Source organism: Miniopterus natalensis, chromosome 4, assembly GCF_054644295.1.
Source record: "Miniopterus natalensis isolate mMinNat1 chromosome 4, mMinNat1.hap1, whole genome shotgun sequence".
Classification (NCBI taxonomy): Eukaryota; Metazoa; Chordata; class Mammalia; order Chiroptera; family Miniopteridae; genus Miniopterus; species Miniopterus natalensis.
The window spans coordinates 52,719,947-52,744,148 of NC_142084.1; the positions used below are offsets into that span (position 1 = coordinate 52,719,947).

The window sequence follows — 24,202 nt, forward strand, 5'->3', positions numbered from 1 at the left end:
AACCCTCATGCACTATTGGTGGGTATAAAGATTGGTGCAGTCACTATGGAAAACACGATGTGGGCTCCTCAAAAAATTAAAAATGGATCTGTTTCACGGCCCAGCAATTCCACTTCTGGGGATTTATCTTAAGAAGCCCAAAATACTAATTTGAAAGAATATATGCACCCCTATGTTCACTTCAGCATTATCTACAATAGCCAAACTATGGAAACAAGTCAAGTGCCCATCAACAGACAAGTAGATAAAAATGTTGTGGTACATATATATAATGGAGTACTACTTGGACATATAAAAAGAATAAAATCTTACCATTTGCTACAGCACGGATGGACCTAGAGGGTATTATACTCAGTGAAATAAGTTAATCAGAGAAAGACAAATACCATATAATTTCACTTATATGTGGACTCTAAAGAGCAATATAAATGAAAATACAAAATTGAAACAGACTCATAGACACAGAAAGTGAACTGGTGGCTGCCAGAGAGGAGGGGGCTTGGGGGCTGGGTAAAAAAGGTGAAGGGATTGAGACGCACAAATTGGTAGTTACAAAATAGTCATGGGGATATAAGTAAAGCATAGGAAATATACTCAGTAATATCGCAATAACTATATACAGTGCTATGGCTGTCTAACCACTATGCTGTATGCCTGAAACCAATACAAAATAAAACTGAAAGAAAAAAATAGAGTGGGTCATGTTCAAAGCCCTGCAAGCCATTATATATATTAATTAGTTATGTTACCATTTTGGAAAACACGCTATATTCAAGTTCTTTCTCATTGTTCATAAAACTATTTGGTTTTAACTGGTGATGATAATGGTGACAAAGATCCAGCACAGGAACATGGATATCACCCTTGTTTGAGGCCAATTATTCATAGAAAAAAAACATTAGGAGACAAATATCCACATTTATGACCTTGAAGATGACATCTTTGGGTAGTTTACACAGTCCTCTATATTGGCTACAGTGGTCAAAGCTACTACAAAACAAACAATGAGATTCCTGATAAGGCCATTTCTTTGATTTCAGAAGACAATTATAGTCATGCGCCTCAGAAGGACATTTCAGTCAACAATGTACCACATATACGATGGTGGCCCCTTAAGGTGATTATGGGGCTGAAAAGTTCCTGTCACCTAGTCACATCATAGCCATCCTAATGGCCTAGTGCAATGCATTACCGCTTTTTGCAGCCTCAGTCTTCCCATATTAATGCTATCAGTTAGAAATGCCCGGGTGCAATCACCGGGGTCCCTGTGAGTTTCCCACAGACATCTATTTCCAAACCAATGGTAGAACTGAGCTGACCCTTGTGGTTCTTATTCGGGTTCACGATGCCCTTCAGTGACAACCATGAGAACGCAGGCCTGAGGTTCTGCTTTTATTGAGGATGAGGGTGGGGGACTCGGCTACTAGGACCCACTCTTTACTGATTAATTTAAAATATAAGAGTGGGAATTTAAAGGGCCGGAAGAGAAAAACACAAGTATCCCAGATGGTTTTTTACCAAAATCAACCAAGATCTAAAGCAAAGAAGCCTCAGTGGGAGTTGGAGGCCTGGCTCTTAATCTAGGTGTGTGGCTGGCCATGGGTTTATTCCAGATAGCTTCCCTTGAAGTGGGTACTGTCTTTGAAATGGATGTCTCTCTGAAGTGAATGTCTCACCAATCAAATCTTAAGTCAGGCCTTTGCATTACAAAAAGAAGAGACAACTGCCAGGGTTTACACTGCAGTCATTGACTTCTCAGTGGTGCTGCTGGTGTAGACAAACCTACTGTACTGTCAGTCCCATAAAAGCATAGTGCATACAGTTACAGCAGTAGCTATACCATCTAGGTTTGTGTAAGTGCACTCCCTGATGTCCCCACATAGATGAAATCATCTAATACTGCATTTGTCAGAACGTATTCCCATCATTAAGCAGGGCATGGCTGCATTGCTATTTAATGCATGAAGTAAAGAGATATTTAGCAAATATTTCAGTTACTTACAAATCTAAGGCAGGGATCTAACAGTTTCTTCCAACCAGTTGTTATGAACTCACCTCTCCCTCATATTTTCATGTCTACCTCTTCCTTTTTTTCTGGCAATAACTTGTGATTTGTTCATTTGATGAATGCATTTTTAAGTATTTGTGGATTGACTCATGCCCTTCTCAGACCAGCTTCAACAAATAAACACAAGGCACACAGAAAACAATTTTTAGACTTACATTATCTACACTGGCCAGTTCAATTGATCAAGTTACTCAGCTTTTTCTTTAAATGTCTACAAGTAGCTATTTTAATACACACTTCAAAGAAAGTACATACTAGTCAGTGTGTCAAGTTCTAAGGATAAGGTGGAGAACAAGACATATAAACCTTCCTGAGACCTCCAAACAACTGAAGGAGATTGATGTTACACAATTTATTACATATGAAATGATGATTACACAAAGAGAAGTCAGGGTTCTCAGGGCTCTCAGGTAATGAAGAAATGGCTGTGATATCTTGTTGGGAATCAGGGGTGGACCTAGGAAGACCTCGTTGAAAAACAGAATTCCCCCTGCAGAGGCAAATAGCCAGTTCCACTTCTTTTAGCTTTTATGAGATCAAGGACAGAAAAAATAAAGCTGTCCCTTTAGTTGAGAAAAAGTAGAAATTTCCAATTTGAACTATGTAAGTGCTCAAAATTTCTTAATTAAGCCCTGTTTCTGTTTTCTGCTCCCCATCCCCAAAATACACACAAACCCCAAAATTTAAGATCTACATAATTTTAATAGCCACCTTCATTGATCAAACTGCTTGGCAAAACTCTCCCTCCTTAAGTGTTGCATAGGCATTCACTTATGTACTGACATCCTCAAAGTAAAGCATATTAAATATTAGTATCAATATCAATTCTTTGGAAACTAGTTATTTACTTATTGAATTTAGTGTACATCGAGTCTAAGTTTTAAAATAGTGTCTATCGGAAGTAGAACAGGACTAAATTCTTTTTCCATAAGACACTTTGAAGTCCACCTACAGGTGGCCCCAGCCCACCTGTGCACCAAAGGCAAAGCTGGCGGAGTGGTTCTCCATTTAGGATGCTTTACCTTATACTAAGAAAATATTTTAGCTATTGGTTTCTGAGAGTCTTCACCTTGTTAAGAAAGTTTCCTTTTGTCCAGAGTTAAGTCTTTGTCTAATAGTAAGTTAAAGAAACAGGAAGGCAGCATAGTTGTAAAAAGCATGGATGAGCCTATTCAAAGGTGTTAACTATGGGTAGATGGTAACTTTTCCTTGGGTCTCTAAAATTTGTGGTAAAACAGTGTTTGCTTTTATTTGAAATGATGGACTAGGTCTCTGCAATTTAGGTGAGGGATTACACAGGAATTCATTTCAACACCATCCTCCTATTGTCTTTCCAAGTAAAACCCCACTCCCCACCATTCCCCATCCATCCTTTCACATACTAATATTTTAAATATTTGATGATTAAATAATAAGAATTCCAAGACATTAAGAAGCTTTTTGGAACCCTAAGGAAATAAATAGAAAAATTAATTTCTGGCCCAAACTTCTGTTATCCCTTTGCAAAACCAACAGAGAGGTCATGACTGAGTGGGGATATATTCCTGATAACTCTGCTTCACCCTTCTGAGCCTTCCCAAAGTATGTTGACTTCATAGAAATGCTAGTTCCAAGAGATTTTTTACACTTTACATTCCCCAACTGTCCTCGCCCTCTGCCTCGCCCTCTTCCTCTCTCTTGCAAGTACAATATTGATATGCCAGAGCATGACTCTCTGTTCCAGGTGCACTCATTCCCAAACCCTCTATCTTGGTTGCATTCGTCCACCTTGGTACTTGAAATCTGCCGCTATAGATTTGGAATTATGGAATAAGGACTTGTAATCCGCTTAGCATCTAATAAAGGGTTTTATCCATATGTGCCTTTGCATCAATAAGGAACAACAGAGAAACAAATATTTGCTGTTTTCTAGCTAGGCTGTTTATCTTTGTTTTCCACTGTTCTTACTCTCTGTTGGTATATCTGAATAGGATTTAGATGTAAGTATACTAAAACAAATATCCACTAAGTTTCTGAGCATACCCAAAGAGAGAAATCCCCATGCTCAGCTGATGAAAAGCACAACACAAACTAGGTCCACTATCATAGAGAAAGGCAATCCTCACAAAGAGGATTCCACGCCCCAACCAGGGATCAAACCTGCAACCCTGGTGCATGGAAATGACACTCTAACAAACAGAGCTACCCGGCCAGGGCAGAATTCCTCTAAAAGTAATGAAGAGAATGGATACGCCTGCTTGCTTCATCAGCTACCAGTGATTTCACTTTTGGTTGTGGCAAGTTCCAGTCTTTAAACTCAGCAGCATGCTTCACAGGCTATTTCTAAATTACTGATTCTTCTCCAAACAGAGTCTATCTTACAGGAGTAGTGGTGATCACGATAAAAGACGTTTAAAACCCTTTCTTCCCCTCTTTCACTTCTGTGTCAGCCTCCAGCGAGTGGGCTACAAGGACTACACCAGTACGAGTGCTTCCATAAAGAAAAGTGCCCCCAAACGGTCCAGGCCCGTATCTTTATCCTGTGACTTGTCTCAACCTTTTTATAAACATCAATCTTTTTTTCCTTTTTTTTTTGCCCTTTACCTTTGTTTCTAATTCTCCCCTGAGGGAAATAGAATGTTTAAGTAGGCATTAGTAAAATATTTACAGGGTCCCAAAACTGTACTTGTTCCTTAAATTTGAAAAAGCATAAGTAGGCGAATATACCACTTTAATCCAATCTTCACAAAATCCTCTTTATAACATATGCCTACATTATATAATCCATAGTAAATCTGAACTGATAATGTTTCACCCAAGTGAATCATAATTCATAATTGCATTAACCAAGGTTCTGAAGCTGTTTCAATAAAACCCTGGATGAATTCTTAGCAGACATTGCCAAATATTTATACTTTGTAGTTATTCATGGTATAAGGAGTACCATTTAGTCATCGGGATTTAATTTAACAATGTTTACCTGTGCGTAAGCCTCCGGTGACTAATGCAGACTGCGGTCTGAGAATCTTGAGCAATGCATACTTTATGGCGACTACATTTCATCTTTAAGCATGGATCTTTAGCTGGGTCTAAAGCTAGAGAGAGAGGGGGAGGGAGAGAGGGAGGGAGAGGAGGAGGGAGGGAGAGAAATTTGTACATAAATTATTAAAATGAGTTTGTATAAAATAGAGGTCTCTAATCCCATTAAACACAATTGGATCTAGGAATTTATACAGCATTTACCTGTAAATTGCCTTTTCATTATCCTTTTATTAAGAGATACTTCTGCTTCTACCCGCATAACTCAAAGTAAATAGATAGTGGCACTTTAGTCTTATCCGTTCTATTCAGAAGCTAAAATGCACATACCCCTATCATCAAACAATGTGTAAGCAAGACAGGAACTTTTACACCAAAACTTCCTGGAGCTGCTACCGCCTCCTGAGCAGTAAAGGGGGGGACATAAATTTGGGGTATGCTACTATACTTCTGTCAGTGGAGGATTATAACTTTCGCTCTCCTTAGCAGGTCAGTAGAGAAAATGGATAAGGCCCAAGGAGATGTTACTGGGCATAAATGAGATTTTGGATTTCCAAGAAAAGTCTACAGTTATACTTGAGGGCTGGTTGAGTGTGTCATGGTAAGAACCGAGAAGTTGCATTTTCATTTTCATTTTGTGCCTGACATTTGAACTGCCATTTATCCAGACAAACCTCTGTCTTGGCGGCTGCTAACACAAAGACTGTGTGGTGTGGTATTTTAAATAGCAGTTTTACTGAGAAATAATTCACATACTACACAATTCATTCTTTTACTGTTCAAAATCCACTGGTTGTTAGTACATTCACAGTTGTGACACTATTATCATAATCAATTTAGAACATTTTTACACTTCAAAAAATACTCATACCCTTTAGTTACCACTTCCATTTCCACCAACTCCATCACAACAACCAATACTACGCACCCACTAATCTAATTTCTGTCTGTATAGATTTGCCTATTCTGCACATTTCCTATAAATGGAGTCACACAATATGTGGTCTTTTGTGACTGGCTTCCTTTATTTGGAACAGTGTTTCCTCTCAAGGTCTAACCACGGTGTAGCATCCATCACCACTCTTTTATGTTGCTGAACATCATTCCATTGTATAAATATGTCACACTCTGTTTAGACATTTACTAATCAATGGAAATTTTGGTGGTTTCCTCCTTTAGGTTATTATGAATGTTAGTAACCATTATTGGTGATGGTTAGTGATATTTTGTTGTTATTTATTTGGGGCAAAAAGTGAGAGAGGGAGTTGGCACAAGTAAGAAAATGACACTGAGCATTTAATTTGGGTATATGTCGAAACAGAGAAAGAACCCATGAAAATGGCAAACTGAAAAGAAAGTTCTAGTGCATGTAGTAAAACGGAGCTGGGGTGACCAGAAGAATGTGCACTGGAAATATGAAAAAGTATTTGTGGGGGCCCTGGGCTTTCACTGGGGATGAAACATGGATTTGAGCCAAGCTTCTTTAAAGATCTTAAACCTGAGGTAAATCAGAACTAAAATCTAGGGTACAAATCAAATTTAACTTTAAAATGTGTTAAAATTTAGTCACTACCCTAAGTATCATGAATATACTTTGATAGTCAATGAATTCAATAAAATATATCTATATATAGACTATATATAAAAACATATTCTTTCTTTAAAAATACAAAGTATATTTCTGCAAAAATTGTTACTTGAGATTTCACATAAGCATGAGATTTAAAATAAAGAATACTAACACACATTGCTAAAATGTTAACTAATAGATATATGATAATAAAATAGTCAACACATTAAGTACATCTATTTGGAAGACAAATGTTTCAATTTCCTCCATACTAGGACATTTTTTCCACAAATAATTATTAAAGTAATTAAAGTTTTTCTTAATTTCTGAGTAGTTCCAACATTTAAGATAAGCTACATTCGTTATTTTATTCTCTACAAAATGTTGAATATACTTTGTTCACTATGCAAATGCAAACTGCTATAACGTTGTCATTATACTATTACAGTTTCAATCATCACTAATTAAAAAAACTTTCTTTAAACTACTGTATTTTAGAACTGTACAACATAAAAGAAAAACATTCAATAATTTAGAACTCATTAAAATGTTTTAAGGTATTTCTAATTCTTAGTCTATTTTGATTTTTAAATTATTAATATTGTTTAAATATGATTAAAACTGCACAATTTGCATAACAATTAAACAATGTAATTGTGCCTACCACTGTACCTTATATTCATTTCATACACTCATTGTGAATATAGTTAATCTATGATATATTATTCTGAAAAAATAAAGTTTTCATTTTGAAATAAAAAACTACAGAACATATAAAACTATCATAGTTAATCTAATCTAGTTACACTTGACTGCAGACTATTAATAGTTATTTTTAGTTATTCCTTACAGTTTTATTTACCTTATACAGACTACATTAAATAATTTACAAAAGTTCCATGTCTGATTTGCTTCTGGACCCTGGGCTTGGAAAAGCAGACCTTGGTGTACATCTGGGTCCTGTCCAAACACACCCAACCCCAGCAGATAGAACCACAAGCCGTGGAGTGTGGAAAGCTTCAAACAGGGTTCTCAAGGCCAGTCACAAACAGCGTCTGACATTGGCTTGTACCAGAGACCATCCAAAAGCCTGGGAGTCCTAGCAGATTTACCTAATATATAGAAACAAATCCAAACAGGCAGCCAAAATGGGGAGACCAAAAAAACAAACCCCAAATGAAAGAACAAAAGAATTCCCCAGAAGAAGAACTAAATGAAATGGAGATAAGCAATCTATCATATATAGAGTTCAGAATACTGATCATAAAGATGCTCAACAGCATGAGAAAATATGGAAACTATTAAGAAAATTAAGAATGACATAGTAGAAATAATGATAAAAAAAATGGAAGGAATAAACAGCAGATTAGGTGAAGCTGAGGACAGGATCAGTGAATTAGAAGACAGGGTAGAAAAAATCAATCGGAGAATCAAAAAGAAAAAGCAATTAAAAAGCAGGACAGTTTATGGGAGCACATGTAATGTAACAATATTCACATCATAGGAGTGCCAGAAGATGTAGAAAGTAAGCAAGAGTTAGAGAACCTGTTTGAAGAAATGATGACAGAAAACTTACCTAACCTGGTAAAGAAAAAAGTCACACAAATTCAGGAGACACAGAGAGTTCCAAGCAAGAAGAACCCAAAGGGCCCGCACCCAGACACATCATAGTTAACATGCCAAAAATTCAAGACAAAGAAATCTTAAAGGCAGCAAGAGAAAAGTAATCCACTAACTACAGAGGAGCTCCCATAGCGCTGTCAGCTGACTGCTCATCAGAAACTCTATAGGACAGAAGGGAATGGCATGAAGTATTCAAGGTAATGCAAAACAAGGATCTGAAACCAAGACTACTCTATCCAGCAGGCTATCATTCAAGATAGATGGTGAAATAAAGAGCTTCCCAGCCAAAAAGAGGCTAAAGGAGTTTATCACCACCAAACCAGCATTGCAAGAAATGTTAAAGGGACTGCTGTAATAAGAAGTTGAAATAGAATAAGAAACATAGGCATAAAGGAATAAAATGGCAATAGAAATGCATCTATCAATAATAACCCTAAATATAAATGGATTAAATGTTCCATCAAAAGACACAGAGACATAGGGTAGCTGAGTGGACAAGAAAGCAAGACCCATATATTTGCTGTCTACAAGAGACCCACCTTGGAACAAAAGACTCACACAGACTAAAACAAAAACAAAAAACAACTTCTGGAAGACTTTAAAGGCGAGATAGACAGTAACACAGTTACAGTAGGGGACTTGAACACTCCACTGACTTTACTGGATAGCTCTTCCAGATAAAATATCAACAAGGAAAAAGTGACTCTAAATGACACACTAGATCAGAAGGATTTAACTGACATTTATAGAACATATCACCTCAAAGCTGCAGAATATACATTCTTCTCACGTGCACATGGGACATTCTCAAAGATAGACCACATGTTAGGACACAAAACAAGTCTCTACAAATAAAAAAAAAGTTCCATAACTCCTCTTATAGTATATCCACTTAAGAGAAAACACATCTCAAAAGTTTGTATATAAAGAGGACATTATCAGAACAAAGATAGCACATAAAAATAATAAAATTATGAGTAAAATTCTCCATAAATGATAACACAGAGGAGTAGCAGGATTTGCCAGGAGACGGAAAATATAATAGAAAGTAAACATGAAGAATCAAACACAGAGGGTCTGCAATAAGGAAAGGATCACTTTCTGTGCATGTGATTTTAACCATCTGTATTTTTTAGTAGAACTCACATTGTTGGCAGCTTAAAAACTATAAAACATCACACACTGTAAATACAGATGCCTAAGATTTTATACTTGAAATCACAACAATAACAGAACCATCTTCCTCTTGGCTGAAGCCCAGGGATTAGAATCAATCCTGTGTCTTAAAGACGCCTGGCATAAATTCATGCTCGCCCTCTGCTACTATCCTTCTCTTTTCATACTTTTCAAATTAGTTCCTATTTTACTCTGTATTATATTTAACAGTCTCAAGCATCCAGTAAAATAACCCCTAGAAAGTCTTCAGCTAGTGCATTTAAATTCATTTGGCCATCTTCTCGTCTTCATCTATGTCTTTCATCATCTTTCTGACTGATGTGAACTACCCTGGGAACCTGATACTGTTTTGTTGTGTTTTAGAAAAAGTCATTCTGAAATTCAAACAATTGCCTTGTGATTTAACCTTTGCATTTCATTTGTGATGTAGGCTTTTCCCACACTCTTTCACCAAAATACTTGGGTTTTTTTTCATCCAGAAAACTGCAGACCAGGATAAGCTAGGAAGTGCCCAGCTATGTCCAGCTGCTAATGGTAGAAGAACCTGAGCCAGCAGGTGAGAAACATGTGAATGTAGACAGGTGTATCACTAAGAGAAGGCCTAATTCTTGAAGAGAAGTCCCAATGTAAGGAGAACTGAAAAGTAAGGACACAATATAGAGGACAGTTCAGGAAAACAAACATGGGCAGTGAAAGGTGCTCAATTCTAGAGCAGAGGAGCCCTCATTAGTATTCATATTTAGTGCAGGCGAACTTGAAAGAAGAAAAGGCAAAAAGTGGCCTAAGCCGCAAAAATAGGTATTACTGTTAGTAAGAAGAACTGAGATAAACTTTAACAGGAAAGACTGAAACTCCTAATCTGCGCAAACTCACTTCTGAATTTTAAGTGTTTTTCCACAGGAAGCCTAGATTTTAGAAGAATCATTAAATCCTAATGATTCTGGGCTAAAGCACTCTTAAATCACCCTGTGTATTCTTTTTGGTGGAGTTAATGATGAACCAGTTACCTTAGCTCAGCCAGTGCCGGAGAAAAGATTTCTGGGGAAAGGAAACTCAGCATGAAGCCTGGCTTGGGAACAATGATTACAAAGCAGAAAAGGAGATGATTTTGAGAGAGTCAAGCACTGTTACGTTTGAATAGGTATACTGAGGAAACGACACTGCAATCAACTGGATTAACTTCCAGCTCCTCACTTCCACCATTTGTGGACTTTTTCTGATACTAATATTGTTGTAACTGATTTTCTTTTTATTAGTATTTGCTTGGCAATTTTCCCCCAATTTCCTTATTTTTAACGCTTAACGTTTATATTTTATGAGCAGCCCTTAAGAACCCTTAGGTGGATTTAGAAGTCCAATCTATTCGTTTTTCTGTTCCACTGGTTGCGATTTTTTTAATATATGTGGACTCCTTTCTATCACTTTATCTTGTGCTTTCTGTTTTGCCATGTTTCTTTTCTTTCGTTTTCTCTCCTCTTTCCTGCCTCATAGCGTATGAGCTGTATTTTATGTAGTACTTTCTTTCCTTTCTGACAGTTTGGAAGTTACAAAATCTTTGAGAGATTTCCTTTAGGGGTTTCCATGCACAGCTGGCACAGGTGAGTGAAAGTAACTGTATGATAGTTTGTCCTGAAGAGTAGCAAGACCTTCAAACACATTAATACCAAATCTTTGACATGCAAATTCCTCACCATTTTCATTTGGACTTTACATGCCCACCCCTTCAAATGAGTATTTATTTCTATTATTATTTTTCTGACATAGCTAATTTACAATAATAAAAATGTACCAGTCTCTTTTCTCATCATTTCTTCTTGCAATTCACTTTTCCTTTGGGTTCTCTTGTATAACTTCTTACAATTTGCTGAAGTATTTCCTTTTGTACTTTTTTCAAAATGTGCCATTTGTGCTATAATTTTGATACATTTTCCTGAATGTATCTTTATTTTCCAATCACTCTTAAAGGAAAATTTAGCTGTGTCTGGAATTCTTATTTGATAATTATGTTTTTCTAAGCACAATTAAGTTACTATTTCATGTTCTTTTGCCATCAGTTGCTGCTAATTAACAAGTCCGTCACTGGTCTGCAGCTCTCTGTAAGAAATCAGTCTTTACTTCCAGGATATTACAATATTTTCTTCTCATTTTGTATTGTGGAATGTTTATCTCCAACTATGATGGCAAATAAGCAAATATGCCCTTCTCTTTGAATTTCAATAGATAACAAAGTACATTTACGTTATAAAAGTACTCTTTAGCAGTTGGGAAAAAATCAAGAAAACAAAGACTATGTTGGATATTCATCATGATTTAAGAGCAAGTGAACTGTACTACTGAGAGCTGGGTTTCAGTTTTGGAAAAAGTACAACCTCACTAAATAGTGAAATGAAACTGTATGTCCAGCATTCACTTGGTAAAATGTCTCTTTAAGCTTAATCATGTGCACTAGTCTAAAATGAGGTGACCAGTAACTCAGACATGATTATAAAAGCCTTCTTCTTGGTTCGACAATTAAGCATCAAAGATGATTTGGTTGTAGTTCTAACAACCGTTTATTTCACTGTAACTTTATGTTGTAAAACTATAGGAAGAACAGGTTTTCTAGGGGATTTTTAAAAACTTGCCAGATGTTATAATAAAAGGCTGTGCAAGTGAGCAGCATGAAAAACAGAGCTAATGCCTGATAGTTAATTAGACTCTGACAGCCAATTTTGTGGTGCTAAATGTGATTAAATGTGGTTGCAAGTCTTTGGAGTGACTTTCTTAGTTTCAAATCTTACTATTACTTCAATTATATAAAACTCATCCACTCTAACTCTGGTCTCCTCATTACAAACATTAAATGTGGAGGTCTACAAAATTAGAAGATTCATATGCAATTGACGGATTTAGTTTATAATATTTATCAAAATACTATAGTGTTTATTTCAATAACATCTTATAAAGGTATATTAAATGTATCTAACCACTGCATTGATAAATCAAAGTTAACAAAAACTCTGGATGTTATTACAATGCCAAATTTCATCCTGCAGTTGTTCTAGTCTAGTTAAGGGATTGATGAATATATTAATATACTATTCTTTTCCATTCTTTGTCATTGCTTTTCTGTGTCAGCACATAGTTTCTACCAAATAAAAGTGATAATTACTAATAGTGTTTCTTTTATAACGTAGATGCATTCCAGCAAAATTGATTATGTGTGAAAACCTATTATTAGTGGTTTCTATTTCCTAATCTATTGTTTGATATGTAAAGATGATGATGTTGAATCCCTATCATAAAGACTTATATTTGGGATTTTCTTTCTAATATTAGAGCTAAGTACAGCTATGATTAAATCAACACTTGTTAAAAGGTTGCCTGAAATATATTTATAAAGAAAAGCCCCTGCAATATGGAATTATATTTGGTCATTATGATTTGTATCTGTACTGGTAGCTATGAAAGTCGTACAAAATCTCTTGTTTCTTGCCACGCAGCTCTTCTTACCACCCTGCTGGAGGAACTCTGATCCACTATGAATGACACTCTGCCTTTCTGAGCCTTCTCTAAGTGCAAAATTATCTCCATGCAAAAAAATTTCACTAACTCACCACATCCCTCAATAAACTCTTTTAAAATTCTTCCTATTTAATAGTAATAATTTCCACAAGACTCTTTCTAAAAGGAAAACGAAGCTAATCTTTAAAAGACCAAAACAAACCTTCCTAACATAGACATGCTACCTCTGAGAGCTGTGTCAGACACTGCTACCATCAGAGAGTTCACACATACACACATGTGCACACACAAACGTAGATGTCTAAACAATATGACCACTTAGTTCAATCTTAGGTGTGAGGCAGAAGATACTACCCTGATAGCATCTGCTCAATCTGATAAAAAATTAAAAACAGTTTTCTTTATCACTAGAAGAAATGTTATAATTTTAAAAGCTGAGTGTAAGTGTTGGCAAGAACTTAGATCAACCAACCCTAACACATGGCTGGTGAGAGTGTAAAATGGTACAATCACTATTATCCAAGTCCAATTAGGAGACAAAAGTCAGTAACTCAAAGGGAAGGATTAAAATAAGGAATTACTAATTATAGCAGAGGAAGGTGCGCTTCCTCCCCAGATGTGGGGTTCAGCTGTCACTGAGAAGGTTGTAGCCCACTGGATGGCTAAGAAATCTATCTGGTGGCCAGGGCCAATGCTGGTCCGCAGTCACTGGGAAAGCAGGCAACGTGTATCCACTCCTCCCGCCCATCCCGCATAGGTTCACCAAAGCTGGCGGCAAGAAAGCACAGCTGACACCAGCAAGCAGGAAATACTCATCCAGCATGAAGATGGGCTGCAGGAGGTGCACGGAGAGGGCTGGAGCACTGGGAGCTCATCTGCAAAAGCAGGCCCTGGAGTGCACAGTGCCAACCAAGACTGAGTACGCAAGCTCGCCTCGGGATGGTACGCTGGGCATGAGGATGAGGGTAGAGCACCCCCGCATGTCTCCCCTTCACGCAGATGTATTCCAGAACCAGAGAGAGAAGCCCTTTGCTCTGCAATGCCCTTGAAGTCCCCTCCATTGGCAAAGCCTAACGTGGTCTGCTACAAGGTGATAGGCACACAGGCCCCAGCTCCGTCACTGCAGAATAGGAAATAAAAGGTGGGTTGACAGACAATACATTGAAATGTTGCATAATCTCCCTGGAAAATAATTTGGAATGTTTTATATAATTAACACCACGTTTATAAATTTATCCAAGAGGGTTTTTTTAATGTTTACAGAAAGATTATTACAAAAATGTTCAGGGCATCTTTAGTTATAGGAGCTAACCTGAATGTCTACCAACGGATGAGTGAGTCAACAAACTGTTTCATACAAACAGAAGACTACTTGGCAATAAAACAGACCAAAAACCAAACCAAACAAACAAAAAACCCTAACATCAGGCAAATCTCAAAAAATGTTATATCAAACAAAAAACGGCAGGTATCAGTATACACTGTATAGTTCCATGTATGTCAAGTTTTAGAATAAGCTAAAGCAATGAAAGTAAAATAAATAAGAACAGTTTAGAACACTGATGGTGTGGGTTGGTGGGAGGAGAGCAGAGCAGGCAGCTTGAGGAATTCCTGGGGTGACAGAAATGTTCTTCTTAATTAAAGTAGCGATAATTCAATTACCTGCATCCACCAAAATGTACGCTGAAATTACTGAATTTCATTGTATGTAAATTATGCAACAATAAGACAATTTCCTCCCTTTTTTCTGACCTATTTTTAACCTCCATTCTCCATGACAATATTTAAGCCTTCCCATCATCTATCTCAAGGCAGCAGAGCATACAATAAAAAAATCAGAGTTGACAAATTTCACCATCAAAATTTAGATACCCTAAGTCAGTTCTTCCCCATCAATGGAGTATGTTATTTTTATTTTGTTTAATATGTTTTTATTGATTTCAGAGAGAGGAAGGGAGAGGTAGAGAGAGATAGAAACATTAATAATAAGAGAGAGTCATAGATGGGCTGCCTCCTGCACGCCCCCTACTGGGGATCGAGCCTGCAATCCAGACATGTGCCCTGACGGGAATCGAACTGTGACCTCCTGGTTCATGGTTTCGATGCACAGCCACTGAGCGACACCAGCCAGGTGAGTATGATCTTTAATAAGGTAAGTACTGCATATTGCAGACAGGGAAATTTAATGAAAACCGAGTAATGAAAGGAAAGAAAATGCAGAACTGGACCTCACTTTCTTGACTGTGTTTTCAATACTGCTGGCAACATCTATAAAAGATGTTGCATGTAACGACTGGAGTCTGGGTATCCTATAACTGAAGAGAGGTTTTTACATATATACAGACCTTTAAAACTAAGCCAATTTTATAGAACCAATGACAGTATTTGTTGAAGTAACAAGTTAATAGAATTTATAACTAAGAATATTTTAATATACATAGTAATCTTCAGAACACAGTCTATGAATTAAAGCTTTTTAAATGTTTGTCAAATACTCCTTCTTTCAGGAGATTGATGTGGCTTAAAGAGAAGTGTAATGGTAACAATAACTGACTATCATAGCAAAGGAACGATGATAATCACCTTGACAGCTAAGTGAACCTTATGGATCTTCCTTAGCTTTCAGTTTGTCATTTCCAATTAATATCATTGCTTACAAAAAAAAAAAAAAAAAAAAATCCTTGCTAAGTACTGATCTGACTATTGGTAAATGAAGGTTTTATTGACTGCCACCTACTTAGGTGTGATTAGATTAAACACACTTTGCTCGGATAACTAAATCAGACGATGGTGCATTTTCTGATGCTCACAGCCCTTTCGGTCAAACACTGGACATTTTTGTCGACTAAGGTATTTATCCAAATCTCCAAAACATGCAAAAAGTATTTGTAGTCAGTTTTGAAGGTCGTAAATTGACAATGCAATAGGATCCAATGAGGTCTGATTAAATCATTACAGCAAAATTGAATTCTAGTATCTGACATAAAGGCCTCTAGAATTACAAGAGGCGGCACCATATCATACTCCAATCAGGACGGAGGCAGCAGAGATGAATGGCTATGAGGTTAAGTCTATAAGTAGTCTTCTATATGAAATATTAGAAGTGTATTTTTCTGACTAGCTATTAGAGAGCAAAAAGAACATAATTGGAAAGATACCATATAACAAGAATGACAATGAAACTGAAACTTGGGAAATTCTAAAGTAATTTATGATTGGTAAGTGGAGAAATAGGACTGAAGATATTGCTCTATATATTACTGTTCAATTTTGAAACCTATATAAGGATAAAATATTTCAAAAATTCCCTTTTGGAGTACAAGACCTTTACTGGAAACTATATAATTTTCCTGTAAAGAAAGTAGGATGCGTCACTGTGAGATGCAAGAAGAGACAACTAGAAAATACTCAGTTTAAATTTGCAAATTTAAATAGGTGGGGGGAGCAAATAGCTGGGGGAAAGTGCTTTCCAGATTCTAATTACACCATTGCCAGTTCTGCTTAAGATCTTACTTAAATTACTTGCATTTAGATTTTTACCCTAAATTTTTTAACAATAAATCATGTATTCTTCAAATCTTTGTACCTAATGACATCAAAGGTATTTATTTATACACTATCAAAATACACATGTTCGGGGCTACTAGCCATTCTGCAAATTCTATTTCTTCCTCTCCTGAGCACCTCATTCAGCCACATTCTCTAAACTTCTCTACTTAGTAGTTGTAACCATGTGACTAAATTTAATCAGAAGAATGTAAAGAAATGTAAGATGTACCAACTTCAGACTTCTCTTACGAAAAAAAGGGTGGTGGTGGAATAAGTTGGGATGCATCAGTTTCTTAGAACCAGAATAAAAAGGGTAGAAAGTCAACTCCAAATCCTAATTGAAATGATCTTACAGTCTATTAGATTCATAAAATTAGGTGACTATTCCTGAATATAAAAATGAAAAAGGATTTGTTAAATCGGGTTATACATTGAACCCAGATTAATAAATATTATAATCCTATGAGAATCATGATGTATAGATTGTAAGAATTTTGGAACTTGGAAAAAAAAAGCTAATCTTGAAACAAAAAGTTCAGACCAAATAAATATTGCTTTTTGAAATAATAAATTTTCAGGGCAAATATCTACTATTCCAAAACACAGAAAAAAATAACATGTACTTATTCACTGAATTTTTATTTAAGTCATCTTAAATAATTTATTTTTAAAGAAATTCAGCTAATACCATTGCTACCATTTCTTGCCAGTTGGCCCTGATTAGAGAAAAAAATGTTAGGAAAAACACAATTATAGTAAAGTGGCTGATAGCCCAGCCATCAGTCCTCCAAAGATATATATAAACAGTGACAAGCAACGTGCTCTTACTTCCTCCCAGTCAAGTCCTCAAGAGTGAGTACCCAAAAGTTCTTATCTAGGGATGGTAACTTAGGCAAGCAAGCCTAGGCAGAGAAATGACAGGGAGCAAGAGCTCCCACGTCCCACTACTCTCCCAGCTCAATTTCTTCAGATCAGGATGGTGAAATTGGCATCTACTAGCTGGGAGTTTCACAGAATTGCACTCAGGGTCCTAGCAGTTGCAAGCCACATGACACACGGTGATCCGTCTCGACAGATAGGTCAAACAGCTACCACCAGGTGGCACCACAGCGCAACCCAAATGGAGGTTAATTTCGGATGGCACACATGAACCCATGGAGCTCCCAAAGAACCAGACACACAGATATACCCAGATTGTTGCTCCGGCTCACAACAGTGCAAAATAGTCATCTGAACTGCTTAATTTTTTCAACCGCACTCATCATCTGGTGAAGTTTTAACATACATAATAAAAAATAATACCTGGAGTACTATAGCATTCTCTCTATAAATTATTCATTTGCTTGCCAGAGAATAGGAGACAAACACTGCAGAAGTTCTGGGACTTGTCGCACTGGTAGAGTTTATAGGAGTTCCATTAGTTTGGAGCACAGTGTGATATTCCCGTATCATGTGTTGCTCCTACCCATGTACAGGAATAACCCGTAATGGTGCTTGTCGAGGTAGACTACAGGAGAGGAAGGATCCGGGTTAAGATGCAAGCAGCCTGGTTACTTGAGCGTTGTAATATAAGGCCAAATAGGACAATCACAGTTCAGAACCCTAAGATTTTCACTGAGGCAAATGCTCTTTTCTAGTCAAATATTATTAACTTGAAAAATAATCTCTGGCTTATCTCTAAGGCCTGACCCTAGGGAAACCAAGTAATTAGGTAGCCCATTTGGCCCATTATAACTGGGTGATATCTAATGTGTAGCAGCCTTCCATTAATAAATACAAATTGTATATATAAAAGCATATCCGAATATATCTGTACAACACAAATAAACTGAGTAGGTGACTCAGGTATCCATGGCTCTTGGAGAGAGTATACACAGGCCTAGAAGTTAATCAGCTTCACAGATTACGACGACAGTGAATTTTGGCTTCTTGGTCAGTAAAATAATGTCACTGATTTGTGCAATTCCTAAAGTATAATGAAATATTTTTATTACCCAATCAATCAGGTAGCAAGCATTGACTAAGCAGATACCCAAGCTTTATAAAGAAAATATTGTATTCTACTTATGGGTTTATTTCATTTCACTTTTATTAATTACCATGGAAAAAAGCAAAGCACAAGAAAAAAACTTAGGAGATAAGAGCTCAAATGATATTTTGATGAACACTTTTTCTGCGTTCAATTCAAAAAATTATAAGTTACATTTCTAATTAGCTTCTGGAAAACACACTAACGGGCTCAGCAGTCATTATCTCTTAAGATGCTAATGAGGCAATGAGAACTAATTATTTTATTATTTTGGGCTGATTTGGATTCACCCTCTTTAGTTTTCTGTGAAAAATTACTCCATACAAACGTGAATTCTACGGTTACAACTAATGGTTTTATGTCTTAATTGCTCATGCTCAGCAGAGATGCTCAGCAGGGCTGCCCATTATTACCACTGTGATTTAATTTCGTTCAGAGCCACTGGCAGCATATATTAGTCATATCATGGCATCATGACATCATCATCATAAACATTACTACTAATTTAGCAGTAGGAAATCAAGAGTGCCAAGCATTAATATAGGACTTTCTAAAACTAAAAAGAACCTAGTACTAAAGTAATTTACACTTGAGTATTTTTAAAGGTTTATATCATTAAATAAATGCTCAAGTTAACATCATGTTTGAGAAATCAAAAAATGTATATTTTTCTTTAACACTGTAAATCAGGAATCTATAATAATGTTATTAGTTATTATCGTTTTTTATTATTAATATGAAGTATAATTCTCAAAGTTTCTACAAACATTACTCTTTCCTGATTTCTGCAACCCCATGATTCTATGTAGGCAACTCTATTCTAAGTCATCTACCTGAATACCATCCAATCCCCCATCCCTCAGAGGCTAGACCTGTATTAAATTCTTCACCACATTTTAAATAATATTATCAAAGATAAAGATTATATTGAGCTGTTTCTGAATCAACTGTAAATGAGATAATCCTGTTTTTCACCTTTACATTTTAAGTTTTTATGAAAGACCATTTAATATATATATCTTGTTTAAAAAAAATCAGAACCTTCCTACTGATGTAGTTATCCACTGACAGAAGATCACATTCCTAGTAAGACACAGAAATTGCCTCAACTATTTGAGTTCTACTTAGTATACCTTACGACAGGTTACAATGTATTTCCCTGGATGTATGGGACTCAGTGTCTAGCTTCACAGTTGCCTTTATACACTTTTCTACTCTTTCCTAAATTAAGCAGAAAACACCCAAAGTTTGAGAGTTTCTTCTGCAAGTGTGTTGCTTGTCTTCCTTGACCTCATTTCTTTATTTAAATCCATACTGCAGTCTGAGGCAGAAATACCTTTTGGTCCTACGGTCAGCAAGGTGCAAAGAAAACAAAAACAAAAAATAACACTTTAATACATTCTTGCTGATGGTTATTTGGGATGATTTTAGACTGTTATTCAGTGGTCTCTCAAATAAAAGACTTGTGGTAAAGTAGCTAATACTTTTAAAATGTTGTCCTTTGACGTATAAACTTCTTAAATAGAATGATTAACTTTTAAATTGTATTTGTGTTTTTAACCTTCTCTGCCAAGTATAATCCACTATGCTGGAAATATACAACTAATGGCTATAGAAAGATATAAAATCACATATTGTTTATATTACCTATATTCTAATGAAAATGTATGATTTTCTAGATTTTTATGGTTTTAAATTTTTAAAAAAACATTATGTGGACCAAAGGGATGGACGCCCTGAAATCCTGTTGTGACAATAACCAGGGCATTGTTAGAACTTCATATTGTTTCAGTATTTTGTAACTTTAGTGCCAGGGAACAAATATTGAATGTTTGTTTCTCCTTGGGTGAGATTCTCGGATCTAGGTCTTTATTTTCTTCTTAGTGCCTGAAAGATCTTGACCAACACAGGCTGAAAACTTTGATTTATAAATTATGCATTAGTTTAAGAAGAGATTATTGGGCTGGGAATTTGAGACTGTGGCTGCTTTGCCTTTTTCACTGAGGCAACTCATTGTCATCCTCAAAATAGGGAGAAAGTATACACATTTGCTTATAGTTCATCTAAATTATTCAGATTAAAGACTTAAAGTAACACCCCCAATCTTCAAGATTTTCTTGAAATATCCCAAAGCATCTTCAACACAACTGCCCAGATCAGTTCACTGATTTCAGTGTTTGGGTTCCATAAGCAACCTGCTGGAGCAAAAGAGCCCAGGAGACTCTCTGACTCTTCACTGCAAGGGCTCAGGGGGAGGGAAACGAAGAAGCTGCTGTGGATTAATGTGTCACCTGGAACAACTAACTTAATAAGAGGAAGTGGCTTTGACCTTGGAAGAAAACCTGGTTCATAGAAGCTATTTAATTTGACATAACTTAGTTAAACTAAATATTTTCCTGAATGTCTCTCCAAATCTAATTACATAAAGTGAATTTTTAGTTTATAAGGTCAAAGGCTTTTCAGGTCCCTTTAAAAAAAAAACAAAAAACAAAAAAAACCCAAAACTTTCCTTTTTGATTTTCACTATGGATACAATGGCAATACCAGTCACAGAAATAGGAAGTAAAGCTTTCCACTAAATGCAGTTATATGTTATCAACACATGGAAATTTCAGAAAAAGACAACAATCTAGCAGGTCCCCGAAAGGATCAGTTTCAACAGGCACATATTATAAAACCCCAGAGACAGGCCACAGGCCATGGAAGAGCCAGAGCATTCCTACAATGAAGCAGGGCGACCTCCTACACAGGAACTGGGAATCCTCGTACCCTGCCCTCTCCCTCGGCTCAGCCGGCTGCACACATTAGGATTTCTGACAGCTCCGCTCCTATATAGTTAGGCTACTTTCATCTGGATAGAAGAGAAATTGATTAAAACTGGCTTAACCATACGTGGAACAGACTGACAGCCGTCAGCGGGGGACTGAATGAAAAAAGATTCAGGGATTAGCCAAAAAAACCCCACATACACATAACACACACACAGACAAAAGTTTGGTGATGGTGAGAGGGGAAGGGGCTGAGGGCTAGGTGGAGGTGGGCACAGGCCGGGGAATGGGAAGGGAGAGGCTTTGCTTGGGGCAATGGGCGCACGACGCAATATGCAGATGATGTTCTACACTTACAATGTGTGGTTTTGCAAACCAATGTCACTCCAATAAATTCAATTAAACATAAATAAATAAGAATGACTTAACCACAGAAAGAAAAGTTAAAGAAATCTATGAATACAGTCATCTGTGTTGTACAGTTAAAACCTGTATGGTCCTGCAAACCAATGTTGCCCCAATAAATTCAATTGTAAGTAAATAAATAAATGAATAAAATAAATAGCTAAAACAGGCTTAACCAAAGACAGAAAAGTTGGAAATCTATGAATACAGGTATTTGAGATGAGACTGGCATGAGGCTCGAAGCGTCCTACTTGCCCCACCCTGTAACACTGCCCTCCATGTTCGGTCCTCTTGCCAAGGTGGCCCCGGTTAATCCAGAAGACAGCTTCCCTGTCCTCTGGCTGCGCTGCCCATCGCAGAACCTAAGTGGCCTGGTTGGGTCATATTCTCATGCTTAAATTAATTGCTGAGAACAAGGAACAAAGAGGCTCTACTGGGTCAGTTCTGGGTCACTTAACTACTCCCTAGATTGGGGGTGACATCAACCTATCGAGACCTTACGGTCTAAGGGTAAGAGTGTGGCATGTTTTCCCAACAGAAAATCAGAACGCTGAAACCAGAAAACAGATGTTGCTTAAGAAGGAACATTCATCCAACACACCCATACATTCTTTAAATAAAATGTTATAAAATTTAAAATTCATGTATTAAAAGTTATACTTAACATACGCTATTTTAAATATTTAGATCAAGGGAAGATATTAGTCTGTTTGTACATCAGCTCTCATGCTTATGCAAGGGAATATGTGTAGGAATTATAGGAATTATTTAAACATTTTAATGTGACTGTCCTGGCTTGCTAGGGCTGCCATAACTAAGTACCACAAAGCAGGTGGCTGACAGAAACAGGAATTTATTCTCTCACATTTCTGAAGGCTTGAAGGCGATGGTAGTGCTGGTTCCTTCTTGGATTCTCGGAGGGGAAATCTGATCCACGTCTCCCTCTTCGCTTCAGAGGCTCCTTGGCTTGTGGCAGCGTAACTCCAATCTCTGCCTTTCATCACGTGGCCTTCTCCTTTGTGTCTCTTTCACTGTCTTTTTAAAAGGACTTAAAGGGCTCACCCTAAACCAGCAGGACTTCACTGTAACTTGATTATATTTACAAACATCTTATTTCAAATAGAGTCACATGAAGAAGCACTGGGGGTTGGGACATCAACTTATCTTTGGGGGATACACGATTCAACATATAACACTGACCCTTACTTTATAAAAGACTTAAAATCAAATAATTCGAGTCTCATGAATACAAAAAGTTCATTTTTGGAATTAAGACTTAGCAGATTTTATATGTGTATATATCTATTTTTTTTCCTAATGTTTTCTATTTTAAATAAGCAAGGGATAAAAATGTACGCCTACGTCCCTGCCTCCACTGACTAAAAAATATGCTCAAAAGTTAAACAACATAGTATACACTTAATTTTAAATTCCATGTGGAAATCTGTGTGTTCATTAGTTCCTTTTTTGATAGGGAGTCTTAACATTTTAGAATAAAAAATTTGAAACATATTTTAAATGCTTGAGAAGACATTTTTAAAATATATGAACAATATATATACACCACAATGGTGAACAAACAATTAAGACACTTAGAGCCTAAATGGCAGCCTATGAGTTTTCCCGCCTCTCCTCTTCCCCTCTCTCTTTATTAACTATCTCCTGGAAGCCTTCAGGGCTTAAGTTAAATGTTAATCTGCAAAACATTACCTTTGGCTTTAGGCTAATTAATTTTCCCAAGTTTGCAGAGCTAATCATTAGTACAGCTCAGACTAAAACCCAGAACTGATTCTCAAGCCCAGAACATTTTCCTAAAATTCGGCTGCCTCGTACCTTACACTAAAGGTCACTATGAAATTTTAAACATGTTGTCTCCTATCTTGCTTTAAAAGTTATTTTAATTTCTAAATGTTCTGGCCTTAACTGGAAGTACAACCAACCTCACTGCAGCAGGGCAATAATTAGCTCATTTTTACAATGATGATTAAAATTATAGGTGATAACTTTGGAGCACAGTTTAACAGGGAGGCACCGGACTACATGATTAATGACATGCATTCTAGTTCTAGATGTGCAACTTTATATAAACGGTTAGAATTATAATTATTTAATGAACCCTTGGGTAAGGATCTTAATTATTAAGTTACTGTGAAGTTAGGGATAGCAAGTCCCATTCTTCTAATCATATAAAAATTTTGTTAGCTTCCAATTAGAATCAGAAAACTGCAAAATATTACAGACATCATACTTATTAAGTGATATTTAGCCAGCAATATGTATAATGATAAAGTGTTTTAAAATAAATTTGATAAATTTCCTAGCAAAGATTTCCCCAAATATTATTCTAAAATATTACTTTTGCAACTTTCTCTTGAAAATTACATTCATCCTCCCTGTGACAAACTGCTGCTTTTTAAAAAATAACAGGAATAAAAATTATTGGCAGAATTAAGTGGTAGAACGTCAACATTTATATTCTAAGATTTATTCGT

At 36.4% G+C, this 24,202-nt stretch overlaps 1 protein-coding gene across 1 annotated transcript in view; it reads right to left on the reverse strand.

Moving 5' to 3' along the window:
• The window catches only part of SPOCK3 (SPARC (osteonectin), cwcv and kazal like domains proteoglycan 3), a 283,598-nt gene that overhangs the window by 140,300 nt on the left and 119,096 nt on the right, over positions 1-24,202 (reverse strand). The window contains exon 4 of the mRNA XM_087816540.1: positions 5,028-5,142. Within this exon, the coding sequence (XP_087672666.1) occupies positions 5,028-5,142 (115 nt within the window). The remainder of the gene's footprint in view (positions 1-5,027; positions 5,143-24,202) is intronic.